This window comes from Scyliorhinus torazame, chromosome 12 (genome assembly GCF_047496885.1).
Source record: "Scyliorhinus torazame isolate Kashiwa2021f chromosome 12, sScyTor2.1, whole genome shotgun sequence".
Taxonomy (NCBI): Eukaryota; Metazoa; Chordata; class Chondrichthyes; order Carcharhiniformes; family Scyliorhinidae; genus Scyliorhinus; species Scyliorhinus torazame.
In genome coordinates, this window is record NC_092718.1 from 214,771,586 (window position 1) to 214,799,322 (window position 27,737).

The 27,737-nt window shown below is 44.2% G+C and overlaps 1 protein-coding gene across 2 annotated transcripts in view; it reads left to right on the top strand.

Moving 5' to 3' along the window:
- rps6kb1b (ribosomal protein S6 kinase b, polypeptide 1b) overlaps positions 1–27,737 on the top strand; it is a 108,712-nt gene that overhangs the window by 24,209 nt on the left and 56,766 nt on the right. For both annotated transcript variants that reach the window (XM_072469922.1, XM_072469923.1), the window contains 5 exons: positions 1,332–1,375; positions 2,260–2,380; positions 9,449–9,517; positions 18,937–19,084; positions 25,498–25,555. In XM_072469922.1, the coding sequence (XP_072326023.1) occupies positions 1,332–1,375; positions 2,260–2,380; positions 9,449–9,517; positions 18,937–19,084; positions 25,498–25,555 (440 nt within the window). The remainder of the gene's footprint in view (positions 1–1,331; positions 1,376–2,259; positions 2,381–9,448; positions 9,518–18,936; positions 19,085–25,497; positions 25,556–27,737) is intronic.

Consider the following 27,737-nt stretch of genomic DNA (forward strand, 5'->3'; position numbering starts at 1 on the left):
TGTTAGTGTGTTAGCAAAGTTTAACTGTTATAAAATGTGGTTGCTTGGCAGTAAAATTCTAGTGCAATGTTTTCTGCCTTCTGAAGAACTAAGCACGTTGTGTGAAAATGCAAGAATAAACCAGTAGCTAAATTTGTTCATTTCCTGGGCTTGATGAGAATTAACATAGATGAAGTTAACCTATAAGGATAGTCTGAAACATGGAAACCAAAAATATCCAGAGTAAAAGAGTAGATACCCCCGAAAATATAATTGGCACATGAGCGATGAATTGCTAAATTTAGAAATCAGAGAATGGGAGGCAACTTTTTCTCTCATGTCACCTTTGGTGCTTTTTCTGTTGACCGTAAATAAGTACCCTCTAGTTCTCCTCTCAACCATCTCTTTAAGGAGACAGTCCCTCCTGCCTGGAACCAAAGAATCTTTCCTGCACCCACTTTGACGAGAGATTGGATAGTCTGGGGTTGTTTTCCTTGGAGCAGAAGAGACTCAAAGGGGGACATGATTGAAATGTATAAAATTATGAGGCATAGATAAATTAGGCAGCAAGAAACCTTTCCCCTTGGTGGAGGGATCAATTAATTGGGGGCATAGATTTAAGGTAAGGGGCAGGAGGTTTAGAGGGGATGTGAAGAAAACCTTTTTCATCCAGAGGGCGGTGGGAGTCTGGAACACTGTTGAAAGCGTGATGGAGGCAGAGACCGTCATAATATTTCAGAAATATTTAAATGTGCACGTGCAGTGCCAAGGCATACAAGGCTATGGGCCAAGTGCTGGAAAACGATATTAGAATAGTTAGGTGATAGGTTGCAATTGGACGAGGTGACTCTCGACGTGACCTTCTCTTCCTTCCTAAAGTGTGGTGCCCAGAATTGAATATAGTATGCCGGTTGATGATTAAATCGACGTTTTCTAAAGATTCCCCTTAACTCCCTTGCTTTTGTACTCCATGTCTCTCTTTAGAAATCCCACAATCCAATATGCCTTATTAACAACTTTCTCAACCTGCCCTGCCACCATCAACAATTTGTGTACCTATAAGCCCAGAACCTGCTGTAGGTCAAAGATTGCATAGAACCGAACTGTGTAGAATCGGAAAGGCAGGAACATCGGGAAAAAAAATTGGGGAACGGGTCCAAATCAGGATTTGGAAGGAGAATGCAATAGCCGTGCAACTGCTGAAAAATTACTTCTACCGTGCACAAATTTCTTGGGATCTGTGGAAATAAACTAATTTTTGATATTGGTAAATAGCAAAAACTATACAACATTATGCAGAGGAATACCTATGTTGAAATACATTGTACTAATGAATTGATATTGTTTTCCAGGTGCAATACAGTGACTGCATGGAGCATGACGTTGCCTTTGAGCTGTGAGTTAGGATTTTGTTTCATTTTTAAAATATTTTATGAAATGAGGAGGTGCATTAAAAAGTGGGAAATTTAAATTGTTAGGCAATGCAGCTTTGCACACTGATATCCCCAGTAAACCTAACAGCTGAGAGTGTCTTGCGAATGTTTCCCTCCATTCTATCTACCCCTATCCTAAATGCCCAGCATCATTGGTAGACTTAAGGTGTGGCAACAGTTGGGCCTCAGAATAAGGTGAGGGGAGCAGCATTAATTCTTACTACTCATTCTGTTGCCTGCTGATAAAAGTTGCATTTTGCTGACATTGTATGCTGGGTAGATTGAGTTCAGGTGGATTAAACTGCCAACATTCACAGAGCTCTCATAAGAATTTAGTTGAGGTACCAGAGATGACCCCAGAGAAATTGTACAGAGATATAATCTTTTTTCAAATAATCTTTATTATTGTCACAAGTAGGCTTACATTAACGCTGCAATGAAGTTACTGTGAAAATCCCCTAGTCGCCACACTCCGGCGCCTGTTCGAATACACGGAGGGAGAATTCAGAATGTCCAATTCACCTAACAGCACATCTTTCGGGATTTATGGGAGGAAACCGGACCACCCGGAGGAAACCCACGCAGACGAGGGGAGAACGTGCAGATTCCACACAGACAGTGACCCAAGCTGTGAATCGAAACTGGGCCCCTATAGTAATCACCTGTAAGAGAGGGAAAATTGAAGAGGATGGTTAAATTTTAAAAATAAAACAAATTACTTTGAAAGTACTCCTCTCCTATTTATTTGCCTCCTCTTGCAATACGTTAAAGTTGCTTTACTTCTCTGAATTATTCTTTCAGAACATTACCATTTTAGTTTCAATGGATATTTTCTCCTGGTTTTCAGGGATATGGAGCATTGCGAAAAATTTGAAATCTCTGAAAATAATGTGAACCGAGGTCCAGAAAAGATCAGACCAGAATGCTTTGAACTTCTGCGTGTACTGGGCAAAGGTGGTTATGGCAAGGTAAGGGTCGCGTTGATTTTAAACTCCAGTTTTGTGCCTTGCTGATTGAATTAAGCTGGTATTTTTCCCTGGTGCTGGACAGTATTCCCTGATCCTTACTGTCTTGCAGCTTAATCTGTCACCTTTCCTCTATTTTGCTTTGTCAAACTCATTCCTCCGTTTTCTCTCGCGCTCTCCCTTTCCTTACCACATTTTAGATTAAAGAACTCTCATGGTCACCGCATCTGAGAGGTTTCTTTTGCTCTAGAAAGTGATATGGGAGATTAAACCAGAGTTGCCAGGTATTTACATTCAGAGCTAGGAGGACTATTTCCACAGTGATCATGTGAATTCCACATCAGAGGCTGAAAGAATCTCTTCATCCTTGAGCCATATATGGATAGAAAGCATTTTGGCTCTTTTGGTTCATTCATTTCATTCCCTTCCGACAGATCAGATCCAACAGGTCTACAGTTTGGTTTTCTAGATGTGAGTGCCTTTCCTCAGTGATGCTCCCTTATTTATCTGTGGCTTTATCTTGAGCGCAGGAGGAGAGGGTTGTCATTGGGGCAATAAGTAATTGAAACAACGATAACATGCCTACAACTTTGTTGTGCAGTTGTGTTTCACAGTTGAATTCCCATTGGCCCATCAAAACTGGAAAAAATGTTCCTCTGAACTCGGGGACGCTCTCAGCTTAATTCGCAAGTCATTTCTCTGCTGCAGACCTATGTACAATCTGAGCTTGACTAATTACGTCCAATGTTGAACAGCAAGGCAACTTTTGTAGCAGTCCGGGCTGGATAGTTCCCATTGCAGAGATGAAAGGGACAGTGTGGCAACTCCAAATGCTCTTTCTTCCTTTTAAATTTGCCTGGGGAATTTCTAATGCTGCAGACAGAAAGTCAGCTATCATTCCAAAATTCTGATGCTGTAGATTTCAGTGGATGCTGTAGAAAGCTCAGAATGCAGAATTTCCATTGACCTTGATCATTAATCTTGAATCATTATATGGTGTTGGAGTGCTGGCTTAAATGCAAAGAGAAATTGTGAACCCCAGCATGGCTTTATTTTAATTGGAACATTGTAGAAAAACAGCTTTTAAAAAGTAATATTTTTATGTGATAATGATTGTACACTAGTTTGGTGAAGGAAAAAGCATAGAGAGGCTTATTCCCCAGAGGCTTATTGAACAAATCCATAGTCCAGTACGACAGCTTTGTATGAGGGAAGCCCTCAGTTTTGAACAAAGGCAAATGCTGAGTTAACTAATTTCAAAGCATATAACACGAGGGATTGGATTGTGTGTCGGGTTGGGGTGTGGTATAGTCGATTTTAGTTTCTGGGCTGGTGCTGGAAAGGGGCATGGGTGGAAACAGCAGGGTTCCCTTTCCTGATCACTGCTGTATATTTTGCAAGTGCTGAGATGATGGGTGAGGGCATGTTTGTAATTGAACAGTCTGTGAATTGTCATCGTCTTAGCTTACATCTGAAGGATGCCTAGTCGATTCAGACAGTCTGGTATGTTTAGGGATGGGAAGTGTAGCGTATGAACTGAAAAATGTTTTGGGTTTTCATGTTTTATTGCTGCCAAGGTGCATTCTGAACAAATGCAATATACTGATCCGGTAGTTGGAGAAGTAAATGCACCTCTTGCATGCTGCAAATGTTAAAGCTTAGATTTAGTTTGTGGTATGAATCAGGTATTGAAGGAAAAATATTCACTTTTTAAAATAAATTTTGAGTACCCAATTATTTTTCTTTTCCAATTAAGGGGAAATTTAGCGTGGCCAATTCACCTACCCTGCACATCTTTGGTTGTGGGGGTGAAACCCACGCAGGCACGGGGAAATGTGCAAACTCCACACGGACAGTGACCCAGGGCCGGGATCGAATCCGGGTCCTCGGCGCCGTAGTCCCAGTGCTAACCACTGTGCCATGTGCCGATTGTTTTTTACCGGAAACATAAATTGTACAAAGAACAGTACAGCACAGGAACAGACCCTTCGGCCCTCCAAACCTGTACCGATCATGATGCCTGACTAAACTAAAATCGTCTGCACTTCCGGGGTCCGTATCCCTCTATTCCCATCCTATTCGTGTATTCATCAAGATGACTCTTGAACGCAGCTATCGTAACTGCTTCCACCACCTCCCCAGCAGCGGGTTCGAGGCACTCACTACCCTCTGTAAAACATTTTTTTAAAAACTTGCCTCGCACAGCTTCTCTAAACTTTTCCCCTTGCACCATAAACCTTTTATTAAAATAAATTTAGAGTACCCAATTCATTTTTTCTAATTAAGGGGTAATTTAGCATGGCCAAACCACCTACCCTGCACATCTTTGGGTTGTGGCAGTGAAACCCATGCAAACAAGGGGAGAATGTGCAAACTCCACACAGACAGTGACCCAGGGCCGGGATCGAACCTGGAACCTCGGCGCTGTGAAGCAGCAGTGCTAACCACTGCACCACCGTGCTAACCTCTATCAAGTCGTCCCTCAACCTCCGTTGTTCCAGTGAAAACAACCCGAGATTATCTAATCTCGCCTCATAGCTGATACCCTCCAGACCAGGCAGCATCCTGATAAAGCTCTTCTGTACCCTTTCCAAAGCATCCACATCCTTCTGGTAGTGTGGCGACCAGAATTGTATGCAATATTCCAAATGTGACCTAACCAAGGTTCTGTACCTTGTTAGTTGCAGCATGATAAGCCAATTTTTATACTCGATGCTTGCCGTATGCCTTCCTGACTGCCTTATCCATTTGTGTTGCCACTTTCAGTGACCTGTGGACCTGTACGTCCAGACCCTTCTACCTGTCAGTACTCCCATTTACTGTTTAATTTCCACCTATATTAGACCTTCCAAAGTGCATTATCTCTCATTTGTCTGGATTAAACTTCCATCTGCCATTTCTCCGCTCAAGTCTCCAACCAATCTATATCCTGCTGTATCCTGACAATTCTCTTCACTATCCACAACTCCACCAATCTTTGTCATCTGCAAACTTACTAATCAGACCCACTATATTCTCCTTCAAATCATTTATATATTCTACAAACAGCAAAGGACCCAGCACTGATCCCTGCAGAGCACCACGAGCCTTACCTGTTATGCTTCTCGCATTGAAACAAATGCACTTCAGATCACTAGTCCCGCTGTGTTCAGCAACTTCTCCCTGCCTACTCTTCCTCTTGGTCTTACTGGCCTTAGTCTTTAGCTCTCCCTCAGTTACTTCACCTGCAGACCTACTGCACTGGTTCCCACCCCTGCCACCACACTAGTTTAAACCCTCCGAGTGATGATAGCAAACCCCTGGCCCCTCCAATTTAGATGTAACCTCCTTTTTGTACAGGTCCCACCTGTCCTGGAGATCCCAATGATCTAGATATCTGAAACCCTACCTCCTACCCCAGCTCTTTAGCCACATGTTTACCTGCACTATCTTCCTGGCACATGGCACAGAGTAATCCCGAGGTTACAACTCTAGCCTCACTGGCGCGTGGCACAGGGAGCAATCCTGAGATTGCAACCCTGGAGGCCCTGTTTTTTAAAACTTATTACCTAACTCCTTGAACTCCCCTTCCCAGACTTTGTTACAGTTCCGGCCTTATGTCATTAATACCAATGTGTGGGGCAGCACGGTGGCACTGTGGGCTAGCCCTGCCGCCTCACGGTCCCAGGTTCGATTCCAGCTCTGGGTCACTGGAGTTTGCACATTCTCCGCATGTTTGCGTGGGTTTCGCCCCCACAACCCAAAGATGTGCAGGCTAGGTGGATTGGCCATGCTAAATTGCCCCTTAATTGGAAAGCATTAATTGGGTACACTAAATTTATATTTAAAAAAAAAATAGAAAAAAAATTAATACCAATGTGTACCACAACCTCTGGCTGTTCACCTGCCCTCTTCAGACTCCTCCATGCCTGTTCAGAGACATTCACGACCCTGGCACCAGGGAGGCAACATACCATCCTGAAGTTTCTTTCACGGTCTCAGAAGCGCCTATCTGTGCCCCTGACTATAGAGTCCCCTATAACTACTATTCTATGCTTTGATCCACCCTGCTGAACAACTGAGCCAACCGTGGTGCCACTGCTCTCTGCTGCTGTTGTTTTCCCCTGATAGGCCTCTGCCGCTACCCCCCCCCCCCCCCCCCAGTATCCAAAACGGTATTCTTGTTAGAGAGGATATATATTTAAAATCTTTAATTTTTAAGAGGTCAGACAGTAAATTGAGTATCTTTTGACCTGGCTGAACAATTGGGGAAACCGTGGATTATACTTTAAAAGAGGAAGAAGGTATATCCATTGACTTTTTCTCTTTGAAGAACATTGTAGCTGAGTTCATTCCCATCATCACCTACTGTGAATTTGCATGTTTCCTAGCAAGTTGCCAGATAGTGTTCAGGATCCGGAGTACTGACTATTTCCTTTCCTTCAATCGAGGGCTACTGTAACCATTGCAGCAGCCCAGCTGAAACTGACTTATTCAAGACTAACCAGGAACATATATTCTGCATGGAGCCATTATTTTGTGTTCAAACTTGTTCAGAGCTGTGTTATCCTTGCATCAGTTGCAGATCTGGTCAGAGAGGACCTTGGGGCCAAGCACAGATAATTTTGTGGTGCCAGTTGATAAGCAGGAAACATCTGAGCATGCAACTTCAGCACCAGGTGAGTGTGCAAAACCACTTTGCCAGTGCAGAGGTTTTCAGGCGTGATAGCCTCTCATCAGTTTGCTGTCAAGCATCAACAAAGTGATGGAAGGTGTCATCGGCAGTGCCACCAAATGGCACTTAAAGTAACCTGCTCGCCGATACTCATTTTGTTTTCTGCCTGGACCACTCGGCTCCAGGTCTCATTAAAGCTTTGATCTAAACATGAACAGAGGATTTGAATTCAAGAGGTGAGGCGAGAGTGTCATCAAGGTGACGTTTGACTGAGTTACACTAAGAAGTTCTAGTAAAATTAAGTCAATAGGAATTGAGAGGAAACACTCCACTGACTGGAGTCATACTTAACATAAAGGAAAATGGTTGTAGTTGCTGGACGCCAATAATCTCAGGCGTGGGACATCTCAGGCCTGAGACATCTCTGAAGGCGTGCCTCAGAGCAGTGTTCTAGTCCCACCCAACGTCAGCTGCTTTAACAAAGACCATTCCTCCACCTTAAGATCTAAACTGCAAATATAATGTTCAGTTCCATTCACTATTCATCAGATAATGAATTGGTCCATGCCTACATGCGTATTAAGACGTGGCTAACATTCAGGTTTAGATTGATAAATGGAAAGTCCCACCCTGACAGCTGGTGAAATTCAAATCCAATTTCAAATGAAATCTGGAATTGAAAGCTAGTCTCAGGAATGGTAACAATAAAACTATCATTGATTGTTGTAAAAATCTATCTGGTTCACTAATGTCCTTCAGGGAAGGAAGTTGCCTGGCCTGCATGTGATTCCAGTCCCACAACAATGTAGTTGACTCTTAACTCCCCTCTGAAATGGCCACGTGTGACATTCACTTCAATGGCAACAATGATGGGCAACAAATGCTGGCTGTGCCAGCGACACCCTCACCCCATGAAATAATTTAAAAAGCAAGGTTCATGATGCCCTCGTGCCATCTGCAGCAAGAGAGTCTAACCACCTCCACTTTACATCCAATGGTATTGCAGTTGTTTAACACCCACCATCAATACAGAATCATAGAATTATAACAGCACATGGGAGATAATTTTCCCTGTCATGTCTATACCAGCTCTAAGAGCTACTCCACTGATCCCACTCTCCTTCCTCTTCCCTGTACCCCATCAATTTTATTCCTGTTCAGATAATTTTCCAATTCCCTTCTGAAAGTCACAATTGAATATGCTCTGTTAGTCATCCGGTCCTCTCCACTTGCTGCAAAATAAAGTTTTGCTCACTGGCTCTTTTGCAGTCACTTTAAATTGGTGTCCTCTGGTTCCTAACCATTCTGTCACTGAGAAATTCACCCCTATCCTGTGGGTTACCAGAAACGTTACCACACCACCCTATTTAATACTGTGGCTACTGGGGCAGTATGTGGCACAGTGGGTAGCACTGCTGCCTACGGCGCTGAGGACCCAGGTTTGAATCTCGGCTCTGGGTCACGGGCTGCGTGGAGTTTACACATTCTCCCCGTGTCTGCATGTGTTTCACCCCATAACCCAAAGATGTACAGGTTAGGTGAATTGGCCATGAGGGGGGGGTGCAGCTCAGAGGTTGGGTACTCTACAGTGACTGACTCCTTCCCAAGCCCCACCAACAAGGCATAAGTCAGGAGTATGATGGAGTACTCTCCACTTGCCTGGTTGAGTGCAGCTCCAACAATACCCAGGAAGCTCAAGACCATCCAGGATAAAGGAACCCACTTGATCAGTACCTCACCCATCATCTTAAACATTCATTCCCTCCACCACTGACAACATGGCTGCATTGTGTATTATCTACAAGATTCACTGTAGCAACTGACAATATTTCTTGGACCTTATCTTCCAAACCCATGAGCTTTACCACCTGGAAAGACGAGGACAGAAGATGCATGGGAACATCACTACCTCCAGGTTCCCTTCCAAGTCATACTACATCCTGGCCTGGAAGTGTATCGCTGTTCCTTTATCATCGTTGGGTCAAAATCTTGGAATTCTTTACTTAACAGCACTGCACAGTGGGACTGCATTGATTCAGACAGACTCTAACACTTGGAGAATTAGGGATGGGCAGCAAATGCTGGCCTTGCCCATGGCTCCCATAACTCGTGAACGAATCAATTAAATCAAAAAGTATTTGATGGGTCCCGTAGAGCTGCATAAGGTTGCATTCTGGTGAGTTTGGAGATCTAAAGTAATTTCAACTTGAATGTTTCCAGCTTTTTGCTTTGAATGCTTACAGATAAAAGTACTTGAAAATAAAAGTAGCCCTTTCCTCTCCCACATGCTTGCTGTCCCTCACGTCTGCTGAAATGAGGAATCTACATAATGGGAATTGATTTGATACTTTGACGTTCTGTTCTGGATTAGATGTGTTTTTCAAAAGTAAAGTATAAAACATTTTTCTCATTTGCAGGTTTTCCAAGTAAGAAAAGTATCAGGAGCTTATACTGGAAAGATATTTGCCATGAAAGTGCTAAAGAAGGTAGTGTGTGCAATCTTTAAACTATCCAACTCTCAGTACCCTAAACCCAGAATCATTGCGAATTTTATTTTACTTCCCAGATATAATTTTTTTCTCAATTTCTGTGACCGATCCAAACTTGTCTCCCATATAAATCCAGTTTCCTACATTGAAACAATGCTTTTTAAAAGGGATGTCCAAAGAAAATTGTCTGATATTCATAAATTATTAAATAAAATCTGCACTGTACCTCCCACCTTGGCGCTGTCTTGCACTAATCTGTTATAAAGGTTAGCTAAAAATAAAGTTTCCACAAATAACCACGATGGCTTCTGACAACATGATGTCAAAAATGTGCAGGATGCTCTCTTGAGTGTTTGTGGATATATGTTGATGTTACTTGTGACTAATACCCAAAGAGGGGAATCTGCAGTACTAGTTGCTTCTGCCTTGTGGGTGTAAATGATCTTTTTGAACCCAACATTTGAATCGGGCATTTTAAAAAGCTCTGATAGGCACAGTGAATTGTATGGCTTGGAGCAGGAAGTTCTAAAAGGGTATAGACTGATTAGGGGAGTGACTCAGTCTTTGGGAGATGGTCTTCAATGTGGGGAAGTGAAAAATTCAGTTATTTGTCCTCCTTCGATCCAAATGGTGAAAGAGTGGGAACTTCGGAGGAGCAGAGGGGGTTGGGGCCAAAAGCTGGTATTCATTTTAAAAAAATAATTGAAAAGGCGGATGAAATAGTTTCCTTTTTCTCAAAAGATTAAAATACTATGGGAGAATTGTACTATATTTAGTTTTGGGCATCTAACTTAGGGAGGATATGTTGGCTTTGGAAGGGAAATAGTGGAGATAAACCTGAATAATGCCAAGGCTTGTGAGCTCAGAAACTGGAAGTGTAATCTGACTGTGAAGTTTTAAACTTTAGAAAGGACTTGATATAGAAGTTATTTCCTCTGGCGAGGGAATCCAGGATAATATTAAAGTTAGACTATTCAATAATGAAGAAGCACTTCTTGTACACAGTAGCTGAAATGTGGAATTCTTACTAAACACTCAGACCGAAAAAGGCTGTCGACGTGTTTACATGTTCCAAGACTGAAATTAGCAGATTATTATTAGGTAAGGTTATCCAGAAACTTGGAGCTGAGATACAGATCAGGTGGATGAGGCTACCATTCCTTTCATAGCATTCTGGAGTTTAAAATAGTATGGGAGAAACGTAGCTGCCCCTCTCCTAAATGAAGCAAAAATAAACCTGTTATTTTTGCATTTTCTTCCCATCTACCTGAAAGTTGCTGACAAGCTGAGTTGTCCTTCCACAGTTGCTGGCTGTATTTCACTACCTTGTCTAAATAACTGTTAACTAGCTGTTCATTATATGTGAGCTTTGACAGAGAGCATTAGACTGTGGGGTTTGTTACTAAGCCTGATCCACTGTTAAGCCTGATCCTGTCCTTGCTAAGGTCCAGATCCATACATTTTTCTTTTTTTTTTTAATAAATGTTTTATTGAAATTTTTTTCCCAAACAACAATTTTTCCCCTCTTACAAAGCAAACGCAACAATAACAATACAGAAATTTTAAACAATACACAAGTAACAAAACCCCTTTATCTTTGACCTAAACTAAACCCCCCCCCCCCTCCCCCTGGGTTGCTGCTGCTGGTCATCTGTCTTCCCTCTAACGTTCCCCTAGGTAGTCGAGAAATGGCTGCCACCGCCTGGTGAACCCTTGAGCCGATCCTCTCAGGGCAAACTTTATCTGCTCCAGTTTAATGAACCCCGCCATATCATTTACCCAGGCCTCCAGTCCGGGGGGTTTCGCCTCCTTCCACATGAGTAGGATCCTGCGCCGGGCTACTAGGGACGCAAAGGCCACAACGTCGGCCTCTTTCGCCTCCTGCACTCCCGGCTCTTCCGCAACTCCAAATAGAGCTAACCCCCAGCCTGGTTTGACCCGGGCCTTCACCACCTGCGAAATCACTCCCGTCACTCCCTTCCAATACCCTTCCAGTGCCGGGCATGCCCAAAACATATGTGCGTGGTTTGCCGGGCTCCCGCCACACCTCCCACATTTGTCCTCCACTCCAAAGAACCTGCTCAATCTTGCTCCCGTTATGTGTGCTCTATGTAGCACCTTAACTTGAATCAGGCTAAGCCTGGCGCATGAGGAAGAGGAATTTACCCTGCTTAGGGCATCAGCCCACATACCCTCCTCTATCTCCTCCCCTAGTTCTTCTTCCCACTTTCCTTTTAGTTCGCCCACCGACTCCTCCCCCTCTTCCCTCATCAACTTATACTTTTCCTCCAATGCTCCCAAGCTCGCAAAAGTCCCATCTATAAATAAATCTCCCACCCTCCTAATTCCCAACTGGAACCAGCTCTGAAATCCTCCATCCATTCTTCCTGGGGCGAACCTATGGTTGTTCCTGATTGGGGACCCCACCAGGGCTCCCCGCACCCCTCTCTGTCGCCTCCACTGTCCCCAGATATTCAATGTTGCCGCCACCACCGGGTTCGTGGTAAACTTTTTAGGTGAGAAGATCCATACATTTTTCAACAACAAACAAGAACCCAAGCCTGTTTGTTTGCCCCTTCTGTAGTCCAGAGGTTTTACATATCTGGCTGTGATTGGTTAATTTTATGCAGATCGGTGATAATATGTAGTTTTAGTGGTCTATTTGGTTCAGCAAACTGAATAGTGCACTTAATCACTATGTTGTTGGGAGAGTAAGAGCATTCTCCCCTGCAAGAGGGTGTGCTGTTTTATTGGCTTTCTTTAAGCTCAGTGCTGTTTTGCCTGTCAATTATGGTGCACATTAGTGACATTTATGGACAGGGCTGGAATTGACTGGTCACGCTGAGAAGAACACAGAAGAATGTAAATAAATAGATTCCATTCTCATTGTATCATTGATCTTGATATCATTTGTTTTTATTTTCTTTCCCTTGGTTTATACTGAACACTAATCTTTGTGGACAGATGCTGTGGGATGACTTGCTCTGTAATATTATTTTAGCCCCCAAACCCCCCCCCCCCCCCCCCCCCCCCAAAATCAGGATTTTCTTTATTTTTTTTACTGTATTAGTATGACATGAATGTTCTGCTTCTCTATTCTAACTTAATTTCCTCACTGTAAACTATTTTTCTGTCTTCCGTACTAACTCCCACAGCAAATTCCTTCACAGTGTAAGGATCCTCCTGTTTAAACCCTGTTTGTTCCCTGTTTCCTCCACCCCCCCCCCCTTTTTTTTTGCTATTACAGTTTTTACCAGTGGTTGATTAATGGACCTGTGTCTTTAATTCAAGCAGGAGAGATCAGTGATGACTCAGTTTGACTGACTTGGCTGGCAGTCAGTGAACTGGCTGGAAGTGCTGAGCTTTGCCGCTAACCAGTTATGATTGGTTCTGATTTCCCTGGAATGTTTCTCTAGAATAAAGCTAGTTTTTATTTATCTTTGGATTCTGAAGTCTGAATGGAGGAGCTCTAGCTCTCTCTCTATGTCTCTCTCAAAGATCTGATTCATTCTCTCTAAAAATCCCGTGTAAGAACTCTCCTCTCTTCCCAGTAAGGCTGGATGCCATTTTGTTGAAACTGCAAAGGATTGAGATTAAAACCCAGGCTGGAAGCTGGGTTTGTTCCGAGACACAGTCTTGAGAGAGACTCAAAAATTTTGAGTTGAAGGCTCAGTTTAATACAGGCTAAAGTGTCTCTCGAGAAGAAATCCAACTGCCTGAGTACTGAATGAATGTTTCTACAAGAAGATCATAACCAACTGTACTCTGGTGGCTTCGATCAATCAACCTACAGGGAGGCCAGCCTGCTGCAAATAATTTAACATCGAAAGCAAGAACTCTTTCTTTCTTTTACCTTAATCCTTATTATTTCTACTCCATTCTGCACTTTTATGTTGGTTTGTCTTGTGTGGATGGGTCGGTAAGGAGGGGGGGGGGGAGGAGTGGAGTAAGTTAGCTGGCCATTATTCCGTTCTAATTACTGCACAGTTCATCTTTATTTCTGTTATAAATAAACAGTAATTGTGTTTCAACTTGCAAACCTGGTGACTGTAAATTATTGGGCAGCCAGGCTGGTTTGGGGGCACCAATCGGGGTGGAGGAGCTGGTTAAAGGACTGGTGAGCATGCAGGCAGGGAAGGCCCCGGGGTCGGATGGGTTCCCGGTGGAGTTCTACAGGAAATATGTCGACCTGTTAGCCCTGTTGCTGGTAAGGACCTTCAATGAATCAAGGGAGGGGGGACCCTGCCCCCGACAATGTCGGAGGCGACGATCTCTTTGATCTTGAAGCGGGATAAGGACCCACTGCAATGTGGGCCGTATAGACCGATCTCGCTCCTTAATGTAGACGCTAAGTTGCTGGCAAAAATGTTGGCCATGAGGATTGAGGACTGTGTACCGGGGGTGATCCATGAGGACCAGACGGGATTCGTAAAGGGTAGGCAGTTAAATACTAATGTGCGAAGGCTCCTAAATGTGATAATAATGCCATCGGTGGAGGGAGAAGCGGAGGGGCTGGTTTAGCTCACTGGGCTAAATCGCTGGCTTTTAAAGCAGACCAAGGAAGGTCAGCAGCACGGTTCAATTCCCGTACCAACCTCCCCGAACAGGGGCCGGAATGTGGCGACTGGGGGCTTTTCACAGTAACTTCATTGAAGCCTACTTGTGACAATAAGCGATTTTCATTTCATAGTGACAGCCATGGACGAGGAGATGACCTTCGATCGGGTAGAGTGGGAGTATCTCTGGGAAGTGTTGAGGAGGTTTGGGTTCTGGGGAGGGTTTATCAGTTGGGTTAAGCTCCTGTATAAAGCCCCGGTGGCGAGTGTGGTCATGAACCGGCGGAGGTCGGAGTATTTCCGGCTGTATCGAGGGACGAGGCAGGGGTGCCCCCTGTCCCCTCTGCTGTTTGCATTAGCAATTGAACCTTTGGTCATGGCGTTAAGGGAATCGGGGAAATGGAAGGGGGTGGTTCGAGGGGGAGAGGAACATAGAGTGTCGCTGTACGCAGACGACCTGTTGCTGTATGTGACGGATCCAGTGGAGGGGATGGTTGAGGTTATGCAGATCCTACGGGAGTTTGGAGACTTTTTGGGCTATAAGCTCAATGTGGGAAAGAGTGAGCTCTTTGTGATCCATCCGGGAGACCAGGGAAGAGGGACAGACGACCTGCCGTTGAGGAGGGTGGAAAGGAGCTTTCGATACTGGGGGATTCAGGTAGCTAGGAGCTGGGGGGCACTGCACAAACTTAATTTGTCGCGGTTGGTGGAACAGATGGAGGAGGATTTTAAAAGGTGGGACATGTTGCCACTCTTGCTGGCGGGTAGGGTACAGTCGGTTAAAATGGTGGTCCTCCCGACATTTCTTTTTGTATTCCAATGCCTCCCAATTGTGATCACTAAGGCCTTTTTTAAGAGGGTAAGCAGGAGCATTATGGGATTTGTGTGGGCAAGCAAGACCCCGAGGGTAAGGAGGGGGTTCTTGGAGCGTAGCAGTGACAGAGGAGGGTTGGTGTTGCCGAATTTGGAGGGTTACTACTGGGCAGCCAATGTGGCAATGATCCGTAAGTGGGTGATGGAGGGAGAGGGGGCGGCGTGGAAGAGGTTGGAGATGGCGTCCTGCAAAGGAACAAGCCTGGAGGCGCTGGTATACCACGAGCCCGGTGGTGGCGGCAACACTAAAGATCTGGGGGCAGTGGAGACGGCACAGGGGTGCGACGGGAGCCTCGGTGTGGTCCCCGATTAGAAACAACCAGCGGTATGTCCCAGGAAGGATGGACGGGGGGTTTCAGAGCTGGCATCGGGCAGGTATTAGAAGAATGGGGGACCTGTTCATTGACGGGACGTTTGCGAGCTTAGGGATGCTGGAGGAGAAGTTTGGGCTACCCCCGGGAAACGCTTTCAGGTATATGCAAGCGAGGGCGTTTGTGAGGCGGCAGGCGAGGGAATTTCCGCTACTCCCGGCACAGGGGATTCAAGATAGGGTGATTTCGGGCGTATGGGTTGGAGAGGGCAAGGTGTCGGCGATATACCAGGAGATGAAAGAAGAGGGGGAGGCTTTGGTAGAGGAGCTGAAGAGTAAATGGGAGGAGGAGTTGGGGGAGGAGATTGAGGAGGGACTTATGGGCTTCTGCCCTAAGTAGGGTTAATTCCTCTTACTCGTGCGCCAGGCTTAGCCTGATACAATGTAAGGTGGTTCATAGAGCGTACATGACGGAGGCGAGGCTGAGTAAGTTCTTTGGGGTGGAGGACAGATGTGCGAGGTGCTCAGGAAGTCCGGCAAACCATGTCCATATGTTTTGGTCATTCCCGGCACTGGAGAAGTTCTGGAGGGGAGTGGCGGGAATAGTATCTAAGGTGGTGAAAGTCCGGGTCAAGCCAAGCTGGGGGCTAGCACTATTTGGAGTAGTGGACGAGCCGGGAGTGCAGGAGGTGAAAGAGGCCGGCATTCTGGCCTTTGCGTCCCTAGTAGCCCGGCAAAGGATCTTGCTAATGTGGAAGGAGGCAAAGCCCCCCAGCGTGGAGGCCTGGATAAATGATGTGCCTGGGTTTATCAAGTTGGAAAGGATAAAGTTTGCCTTGAGAGGGTCTGCGCAGGGATTCTACACGTGGTGGCAACCGTTCCTAGACCATCTCGCGGAACGTTAGAGGAAGGTCGGACAGCAGCAACAGCAACCCGGGGGGGGACTGGGAGGGGTACACAGCGGTTGTGTTGAGGGAGGGAGGGGGGAGAGAAGGTTTTTTATTCTGGGGGGCATTTGAACAAGAAAACACATGGTAAGATCTGGAAACTGACATGTACGGGAAGAATCCACTGTACAAAGTTGTTTCTTATTGATTTGCCATGTTCATGTCTTGCCACGCAAGTTCTTTTTTCTTTTTTTTGTTACGGGGGGGGGGGGGGGGGGGGGGTTTGTTAGGTAGAAAATATTGTTATTGAAAAATTCTTAATAAAAACATATTTAAAAAAAAAAAAAACAAAAAGAATTATTGGGCAGCCAATTAATTCACTTGTGTTGTGACTCTGGAATAAGTGGGGCTGGAATTGACCGCACTTACCCAGGGCGTCGCAACAACTGTCACTAGGTCAAAAACCTGGAACTCCCTTCTTGGCACTGAGTGTACCTACACCTCATGGACTGCAATAGCCTAACAATGTGGCTCGCTATCACATTGTGAGAAATTAGAGGTGGACAATTGATGCTGGCATTGCAAATGATGTTCACAGTCCATGTACATATAATGAAAATGCTAGCAACAGGAGCAGGCTGTGTGGAATGTGTAGTTGCCTATAGCACACTGAAATGCTGTTGACTAATCCCAACCTCAAAAAAGTGTTCCTATTATGCCAGTGACTTGTTGCCACTTGCTTTGATAGTTACATTATGACCCTTTGGACTGACGGTGCAATATCTGAACAGCTTTCTGCTGTCAACTTCCGAGCAACTGAACTGAGGCTATGGACACTCATTTATTTTTAAACTTTGCAATTGGCAGAGGGGAGACTTTAATCTTTTTTAAAAAAATTTTTTTTTTTATTCTCCTCCATTTTCACATTTTCTCCCACATTTACATCCATCAATAATAAACAATAATCAGCAAGATATGTCAGTCCCCATAATAACAACGACGATCCCACCTACCCACCAACCCCCAAACCTCAACCCACATGTTTACATAAACAAATGACAAAAATAGTAAATCAGGGATTACCCGTAGTCACCCTTAATCCTACACAGCTCCCAACCCCAGGCCTCCAGCTCCTCCCGTCCACTGCCTCTTGTAAAACTCCTCCCCTACCCTCGGTTCCTTTCCACCCCGGCTAGACCACTCGGACCCTGTTCTGCCAGGCTCCGATGGCCGCAGCCCCTCCCCCCACCTCACTCCCGTTCACTGGCCGGCACACACCGGCCAGCGTGGAGGCCCCCGCCTGGATCCCTTCCCACTTGCCCGGCCCCAGGAAAGCCCAAAGATCCCCCTTTAGCACACAAACCCCGCCTATCCACCTACACCCCAAAGAACTCTCATTTCGAGTGAAAGTCCCGTCCCTTCCCTCGTCCAAATATATACCACATTGGCTCCTTTAGTCTCTACACCCGCGCGCAGTGATACAAAAAAGAAGAAAATACAGTCATGAGGTTACATCGGCACATGGCCATTCCTCAGTTTGTCAGTTCTGCCACAGTCCTTCTGCTTTCGCAAACTCCTCCGCTGCTTCCGCCGTTCCAAAATAAAAGCCCCTGAGCTTGTAAGTCACCCTCAGCTTCGCTGGATATACAATGCCGCACCGCACCTTGCTAATGTACAGTGCCCTCTTCACCCGATTGAAGGCATCCCACCTCCTTGCCAGCTCCACCGTAAAGTCCTGGTATACACGTATACCAGCTCCAGCCCACTGCACCACCCGCTTCTGCTTGGCCCAGCTCAGGACCTTCTCCGTCACCCTGTACTTACGGAAGCACAGAGTCACTGCCCTTGGCGGCTCACTCGCCTTTGATACAGGCCTCCACGACCGATGAGCCCGATCTAGTTCATATTGGGAGGGGTCCTCCCCCTCCCCCAGTAGTTTTGCCAGCATCGTGGCAAAATACTCAGTCGGCTTCGGTCCTTCAACTCCTTCGGGCAGCCCCACAATCCTCAAATTCTGTCGCCTGGATCTGTTTTCCAGGTCTTCCATTTTTCCTTGCAGATTCTTGTTCGTGTCCATCACCTTACGCATCTCTTTCCCCATCGTGGTAAGTTGATCACCGTGCTGCAATACCGTCTCCTCCACTTCCTTCAGCGCCTCCCTTTGCTCTCGCACCTCCGCCACTGCGCTCGCCACCTCCGTCCTCACCGGGGAAACCGCCTCCTCCACCAGCACACTCAAAGCCTCCCTCATCTCCTTCCTCACCGTCTCCATGCATTTCGCAATCTGCGCCAACTGCTTTTCAAATTCCGCAGCCATCGCCGTGGTTATTTCTTGCCGTAAGCAGTGCGGCCTTCCCTGGTGCTCCAGCCTCCATTTTTCCTGGTGACCCCGCGGTGACCTTTCCACTCCCCGACGGGCCTCCAGCTGGGTTTTTTCCGGCCGTTTTTCTGCTCACCCTTGACATTTTTCTTTGTTCTTTTTTTCCTCCTGTGTCTTCTCCGTGCCTTCTCCCTTCTTCTGCCGCCTCCGCGGACCCTGGGTCCGGGCTTAAAGCCCCGAAATTGCCGTTCCCGAGCGGGGACTCTCCATTGTGCGGCCGCCTCCCGCCCGCCGTCACCGCGGAGACTTTAATCTTGTCAGACATGTCTGGATTTAAACCCTGATCTGAAGCTGCTGTGTTCTAATCCGTTAAGCATCCAGTCCCCTTTCCAGTGCAATAATTTGAATCAAACCGTTTTAAATTGTCATACAAACTGTGGCAGCAAGTAATTTTTATTTTGCTTTGGCAGGCAATGATTGTTCGTAATGCAAAGGACACAGCACATACTAAAGCAGAGCGCAGTATCTTAGAAGACGTGAAGCATCCGTTCATCGTGGACTTGATGTATGCTTTCCAGACTGGAGGCAAACTCTACCTCATCCTGGAGTATCTCAGTGGTCAGTACCATAACATTTTTCAATGAGTGGATAAATGATACATAACTCTGAACACGCACCAACAGATTCAAAAACAGCTTCGTCCCCGCTGTTACCAGACTCCTGAATGGCCTTCTTACGCACTGAACTGATCTCTCTAGGCATCTTCTCCGCTGCTGTAACACTATATTCTGTATGCTTCACCCGATGTCTATGTATTTACATTGTGTATTTATCGTATGTCCTATGTTTTTCATGTATGGAATGATTTGCCTGGACTGTACACTGAACAATGCTTTTCCCTGTACCTCAGTACATGTGACAATAAATCTAATCTGTTGCCCTAGCATGCCTAGAAACAGATGGGTAGCTTGCTCCCAAAACTCTACAAGCGAACTAGCTCAAAGCAAACACTGGCAAAAGCCTCCCTTGAGGCTTTTGTCTTAGTGAGAAATTATCAAACTTTTAACTTGATGGATCAAACCTGTAACCTTTCCTTCGCTTCAACACTGCATTGGTGATCCAATGTATGGACCACTGCTTTGCTCAACAGAGATTTTTAAGAATTTTGTTGAAGTTGCAACTGAATTGCTTTGATTATCTGAAAAGTAGACATAGATGTATGTTAAATTTAGGCTGCTTTCGGTTATAAAATAAATATAGGATATACATATAGTATACTCAAGAAGGATAGAAAAAAGAGAGAGGAGGCATTCGGTTGTAATATCATGAAGAAAGGCTGCATGTTGCCCAGAGGTTGAGATAGATGAGAAAGCGGATAATGAATATGGTTATGCCTGCAGGAGGGAAGAAGACCATCTTACATTTGTATTGGTGTATTATAGACCTCAAATTGTGGGAAAGATATGAAAGAGAAAATATGCAGTTACATTAGAAGGCTGAGTAAGAACATCAAAATTATTAATAAAAAGCAAAATAAGGGCGGCACACCGTGCATCAGTGGTTAGCACTGCTGCTTCAAGGCACCAGGGACCAGGGTTCGATCCTGGCCCCTGCTCACTGTCCGTGTGGAGTTTGCACATTCTCCCTTTGTCTGCATGGGTTTCATCCCCCCAACCCAAAGATATGCATGGTAAGTGGATTGGCCACGCTAAATTGTCCCTTAATTGGAAATTTAAATAAATAAAAATAAAAAGCAAAATATTGCAGGTGCTGGAATTTTGAAATAAGATCAAAACGTCGGAATGCTTAGGTCAAGCAGAATCTGTGGAGAGAAGAAACCGAGTTAATGGCCTGGTGAATGGTCATCGTTGACCTGAAACAGCTTTTTGTCTCCACAGATGCTGCCTGACCGGCTGAGTACCATAGAAAATAGGAGCAGACTAGGCCATTCGGTCCTTCGAGCCTGCTCCGCCATTCAATATGATCATGCTGATCCTCTATCTCAACGTCATACTCCAGCACTCTCCCATACCCCTTGACACATTTTGGAGTCCAGAAATCAATCTATTTTTTCTTTAAATATACTCGGTGATTTGGCCTCCTGCGCCTTCTGTGGTAGAGAATTCTACAGATTGACCACCCTTTGAGTGAATAAATCTCCGCACCTCAGTCCTAAATGGTCTGCCCGTATCCTGAGACTGTGACCCATTTGTTCTAGACCCTCCAGCCAGAAGAAATAATATCCCTGTATCCAGTCTGTACAAACTTTATATATTTCTATTGGATCCCATCTCATTCTTCTAAATTTCAGTTAATACAGGGAAAGTTGACTGAATCTCCCCATATCCAACAATCCTGCCATCCCAGGAATCGGTCTGATGAAATTCACTGCACTCCCTCTACGGCAGGTATATCCTTCCTTGGATAAGGTGACCAAAACTGCGCACAATACTCCAGGTGTGGACTGCAAGGACTTGTACAGCTGCAAGAAGATGTCCTTGCTTCCATACTCGGGGACCTCTTGCAATGAAGGTCAACTTCTTCACTGCTTGCTGTACCTGCATGCTTGCTTTCAGTGACTGGTGTACTGGGACATCAAATGCCTTTGAACGTTAGCATTTCCCAATCTATCACCATTTAAATAATACTCTGCCGTTCTGTTTTTCCATCCGAAGTGGATAACTTCACATTTATCTGTATTATACTGCATCTGCCACTCGTTCAACTTGTCTAAATTGCCCTGAAGCCTCTTAACATCCTCTTCACCATTCACCTTCCCACCAAATTTTGTGTCATCAGCAAACTTGGAAATGTCCAAATCATTGATGTATGTTGTGAATAGCTGGGGCCCAAGCACTGATCTCTGAGGGGCCCCACTAGTCACTGCCTGCCACTTCGGAAAGGACCCATTTATTCCTGTCTGCTAACCAATTCTCAGTCCGTGCCAATATATTATTCCCAATCCCATGCATTTTATTTTTGCATGCTAACCTCTTATGTGGGGCTTATCAAAAGCTTTCAGAAAATCCAAGCACACCGCATCGACTGGTTTACCCTTATCTATTCCACTAGTTCTGTCCTCAAAAAAAACTCCAGTCGGATTGTCAGGCATGATTTCCCGTTCATAAATCCATGTTGACTTTGATGTTTTGTAAGTGTCCTGTTATCACATCCTTTATAATAGACTCAAGCATTTTCCCTACTATTGATGTTAGGCTAATTGGTCAGTATTTCCATTTTCTCCCTCTTTTAAATACCGGGGTTGCATTTGCCACCCTCCAATCTGCCAGATCTGTTCCAGAATCTACAGAATTTTGGAAGATGACACCCAACGCATCCACAATTTCCTTGGCTGCTATTGTTTAGTACCCTGGGATGTAGATTATCAGGCCCTGAGGATTTCAAAACTCTCAGTCCCAAAGCTATTATTCTGGTAACATGAATTTCCTTCAATTTCTTCTCCTTACTAGCCCTTGATTCCTTCGCATTTCAGCAAAGTTATTTATGATTTCCTCCGTAAAGACAGAACTAAAGTAGTTGTTAATTGCTCTGGCATTTTGTGGATTTGATTCCACATTAGTGATTATTAGCTAAAACTAATATCAATTCTTCTAGCATTTTCTGATTTAGAACAAAATTATTGCAGAGTGAGTAAATGGAGAAACAGGAATTAAATTCCTAAAATCTATATCAGACTCCTTACTCAAACAGTAACAAAACAATGAGGATAGGGTAGATAGAAGGAGACTGTTGTAGTTGAGGGGTGAAGGACAGAGGCCATGGATACAAGATTAAATCTCACTTAGAACTGAAAGGATAAATTTCTTTACACAGTTGTAAGGCTGTAGAATTCACGTCACAAGTTAATGATTGTGGGAGAAGCTTAGTCTACATTCAAGATCAGATTGGGTAGACAAAGGCAAAAAGGTTGAAGGGATATTCCAACCAAGTGGGGCAATGTGATTCGAGTTGTTTGCTTCTGCAGAGGAAAATTGTCAACAAGGACCCGTTGGGCCAACTAGCCTGTTTCCAGATTGAAGAGTCTCTATATCTCAATGTATAATCTAATTCTGACTGGGTGAACATAGAATAATTTTGTTGTGTCAGAATTTCTAGTATACATTTTAAGCAACAGTATATTTGATTTTCTTTTTGCCTCAAGGGCCTGCAAACGTAATGCTGCACTTGTCTCCCATTTTTAAGTCGAACTTTTAATGTTTTTTTAAAATTTTGAGTATCCAATTCATTTTTTCCAATTAAGGGGCAATTTAGTGTGGCTGATTCACCTACTCTGCACATCTTTGGGTTGTAGGGGCGAAACCCACGCAAACTCGGGGAGAATATGCAAACTCCACACAGACAGTGACCCAGAGCTGGGATCGAACCTGGGACCTCGGCGCAGTGAGGCAGCAGCATTAACCACTGCGCCACTGTGCTGTCCTAGCTTTTAATGTTTAACTCCTGCTTTGACGGTCATTGATGTAAATCTTATCAGGCGTTACTATTCTGAGTATTAGTGTTTGATTGATGAATGTATGCCACAACATTCCTGTCTCAGAAAATTTTGCACAGTCATAGAATTGTTGCTGGGGTTGCTTAATGGAAGGAAAAAGCTTGCATTTATCCAGTGTCTGTCATGGTCTCAGGTAGTCCCAAAGCATTTTATAGCTCATAAGAACTAGGAGCAGGAGTAGGCCATCTGACCCCTCGAGCATGCTCCGCCATTTAATGAGATCATGGCTGATCTTTTGTGGACTCAGCTCCACTTTCCGGCCCGAACACCATAACCCTTAATCCCTTTATTCTTCAAAAAACTATCTATCTTTATCTTAAAAACATTTAATGAAGGAGCCTCAACTGCTTCACTGGGCAAGGAATTCCATAAATTCATAACCCTTTGGGTGAAGAAGTTCCTCCTAAGCTCAGTCCTAAATCTACTTCCCCTTATTTTGAGGCAATGCTCCCTAGTTCTGCTTTCACCTGCCAGTGGAAACAACCTGCCCGCATCTATCCTATCTATTCCCTTCATAATTTTATATATTTCTATAAAATCCCCCCGCATCCTTCTAAATTCCAACGAGTACAGTCCCAGTCTACTCAACCTCTCCTCGTAGTCATAGAATCATAGAATTTACAGTGCAGAAGGAGGCCATTCGGCCCATTGAGTCTGCACCGGCCTTTGGAAAGAGCACCCCACTTAAGGCCACGCCTCCACCACATCCCGCAACACAGCAACCCCACCCAACCTTTTTGGACTGAAGCACCTTTAAAGTGTAGCCACTATTATAATGTAGGCAATGCAGCAGCTAGTTTATGTACAGCAAGCTCTTGCAACCAGAAATGTGTTAATAACCAAATAATATATTTAATGTTGTTCAAAGACATGTTGTAATAAATTGATTGGAATGGGCATACGGATGCTTTGCTGAATGTGTAGTTTGCTTTACATCCGGTAGTGTCATTGTTAATTTCCTGCTTTGATTTGGGGTGGAATGAAGGATGGTGCAGTGGTTAACACTGCTGCATCACGGCGCTGAGGAACCGGATTCAATCCTGGCTCTGGGTCACTGTCCATATGGAGTTTGCACATTCTCTTTGTGTCTGCATGGGTCTTACCACCACAGCCCAAAAAGATGTGCAGGGTAGTTGAATTGGCCATGCTAAATTGTACCTTAATTGTAAACATTCTTTTTTAAAGATTTGGGGTGGAATGAACCTATCTCTGCATATTGAGTCCAATATTAAAAAAAGACAAATTGGACTGAGGATCAATATTCTAGAAGTATGAGCTGTGATCAAAAGGGTTATTTCTCAACCCAGCCCTTAACCCTGCTTTTCAAGTATCTTTGAGTTAACAATTTTCAACCTGATATTTATTTATAATGTCAGTGCACTAAAATATGGTAATTAATGAGATTAAATAGTTTTGCCCTGACTGAATTTCGCTCCTCCCGCCTTCACCCCCCCCCCCCCCCCCCCCCCCCAAACGAACCCAGCTTTAAACTATCCATTGTGCAAGCAGTGTGATGAGTGAAGAATTTTAGATATATTGAATTATAAGCATTTGACATTTTTTAAGGGTTAAACACCTGGGTTAGTGTGTTTAACTGCAATAGCCATGATTTTAAAAGAATCTTGTTTTGCAAGACCAGAAAGCTTTTAGGAACCAAAAGTGAAATTGACCACTATAACTTGGGCTAATGAACTATTGTTTGGGAGAGTCTCTGGGTTTTCAGTCTGGGAAGTTGATTTGTTTTCAGCTTTGGGGAGCTGATGTAATTGCTGGGTGGAGCTAAAGTATTCAGACATTGTGAGAAAGCTTTGGAGTTGAGTTCTGATCTGGCTAGCACTGAGTCCCCAAGTAAGGCTTTTGCTTTCATCGTAGGACAGTTAAAAAAGATTAGTACTTAAAGCATGCAGACTTGAAACAAACCAGCTGAAACAGTTTTTTGAAGATATCCAGCCAGATATCTGTATATTGTATATACTATATTTAGTATTGTTTAAAGGGTATTGTAAGCTCTTTTCGGGTAAGGTTAAAGATTTTAATACTGTTAATTATGTTTTGTTTTAAAATACCAAATCCCTATTTTTTTCAAGCAATCACGTCAGGAGCGAAGTATCCTTTTCGCAGTCTTAAAAAAATAAAATATTAGGGTTTCAGTCCAGTATCCTAGCCACTGTTGGGGTCTGGTCAGGGATCGTAATAAGTGCCAATGGTGCCTTTAAACCTGGGGCCTTCCTTACCTGTTTCATGTTAAATAGTGCATGTATTCAAAGAACTATTGGGGTCATAAGGAGCTGCAGTTTTAGAATCTTTGTTTTAAAAAAATGTTGAACCAGTTGATCGGAAAATGTAAGCTGTTCATTTGCTTTGTTAGCTAAAGGCACCGTGATTCTAAATAAATACAACAGTTTCCCATTGTGGTTTTCTTTACAGTTGTCTAACTGTAAAGTATTCCCTCAGTCCTTTTTTGGCACCGTGCTCATTTAGTTACTTGCCCCTTAATTCATTGGTTATGTCATTGCAGGTGGAGAGCTCTTTATGCAGCTGGAAAGGGAAGGGATCTTTATGGAAGACACTGCTTGGTGAGTAGTGCATTATTGACACTGGAAGCACAGTATAGGAATGGATCATTTGACCCAGCTCGTCTGCTATGCTTCACATGTTTCTCCTCTCCTACTGCAACAATCACTATTGCCATATCCTATTCATAAGGAGATAAGAAATAGGAGTTTGGCTCCTTGAATCTGTCAGGTAATTTAATCAGATCGTGGCCGATCAGATCGTGGCTTCATTCCACTTTCCTGTCTGTTCCCATAGTCCTTCATTCCATTGTAAATCAAATATCTGCCAAACTCAGTCGTGAATATATTCAATGACCTAGCTTCCACTCCTCTATGGGGTAGAGAATTTCAAACATTAAAGACTCCTCCTCCTCTCCATCTTAATCAGGAATTCTCGTTATTCTGAACAGAAAGACTCACATTTATGAAAATGAAATGAAAATCGTTTATTGTCACAAGTGGGCTTCAAATGAAGTTACTGTGAAAAGCCCCTAGTCGCCACATTCCGGCGCCTGTTCGGGGAGGCTGGTACGGGAATTGAACCGTGCTGCTGGCCTGCCTTGGTCTGCTTTAAAAGCCAGCGATTTAGCCCAGTGTGCTAAACCAGCCCCTGTATGTAGCGCCTTTCATGATCACTGCATACCCAGAAGTCCTTTACAACTAGTGAAGTACTTATTGGAGTGTACTCGCTGAGTAATGTACAAAACGCAGCAGCCAATTTGTACATCCAGCTCCTTCAAGCAGTATGATAATGACTGCATAATCTCTTTTTGTGATGTTGATTGAGGTATAAACATTAGCCAAGACACTGGGCATAATTCTTCTTCGAATTTGTGCCATGGGATCTTCTACACCACCACCCCCAAGAGGGTTAAATGTATATTCTGAAAAATGGCACCTCTGGCAGTGAGGCAATCCCTCACTGTACTGGAGTGTCAGCCTTGTCTTTTTTTTTTTTGCTCAATTCTTGCAGTGGAACTTCAGTCCACAATATTCAGAACAGTCACTTACCTTGGGGCTTCCCCTTAAATGTGTCTATGCTATTTGCTTTGACCACCTCGTGAGACAGCAAGTTCCACAGTCTAACTACTCTTTGGATAAATAAGTTTATCATGAATCCCTAGTGGGTTTATTATTGGCTACTGTATATTTATGGTGCCTCATTTTGAACTCCCTCAAAAGTGGAAACATCCTGTGAGGGAAGCCAAATATGATTGAACTGTCTGCATCTGGATTCAATTTGGGCATCTGACATGACTGTTATTTCCTTACTGGTGATAAACTCTTGAAGGATGTGGTCTGCAGTTAATCTGATTTCCAACCAAAACACATCTGAAAAGAAGCATTTAGTGAGGTGCCGATTGGAAGTGAGCCCAAGTATCCTTTTCAATCCGATTCCCTGGGAATACTAGGTTGGTTGTTGCCTCATTGTGACCTGCCTGATGATTTAGATCAGGCTGCTTGAAAAGTCCTTGCGTAAATAGAGTTGTTGCGTGTAGGAAGTGGAAGTCATCATGAGTCGGTTCTGCATGAGAGAAGACTGCTCCTGTAAAGTTATAATGGTTGATTCTGGTGGTTTTGAGATTTGCATTGCACTACTTGGTTTGAAGAGATTGAATTCAAGTTTGAATAGATCCACCAGTTGAAAAGGGTCACCAAAACAAATCACATCCAAAGTAAAGTGTTGGATTATGGTGTCTCCAGTAAATTAACTCATCTTGCCTATTAAAAATGTGAAACACTTCTACCGTTAGTGATTGCATATTTCAATTTTTAAAAAATTATTGTATCAAAAATTTAAAAATATGAACTTGCTGCCACATGTGAGTATTTGAAACGGATAGCTTTGATGCATTTAAGCAGAAGCTTGTTTCATGCATTAATGAGAATAAAAAGAGACTGGGCCAGAAAGGGTGGGCTTTATTTTTTAATATCCCTAGTTGCCACATTCCGGCGCCTGTTCGGATACACAGAGGGAGAATTCAGAATGTTCAATTCACCTAACAAGCAAGTCTTTTGGGACTTCTGGGTGGAAACTGGAGCACCCGGAGGGAACCCATTGCATACACCGGGAGAACATGCAGACTCCGCACAGACAGTGACCCAATTGGGAATCGAATCCGGAACCACAGTGCTAACCACTGTGCTACCTTGCTCTGCTTGGTGTATGTCCTGCTTTCTTGTCTCCGACCACCTCTTCTCT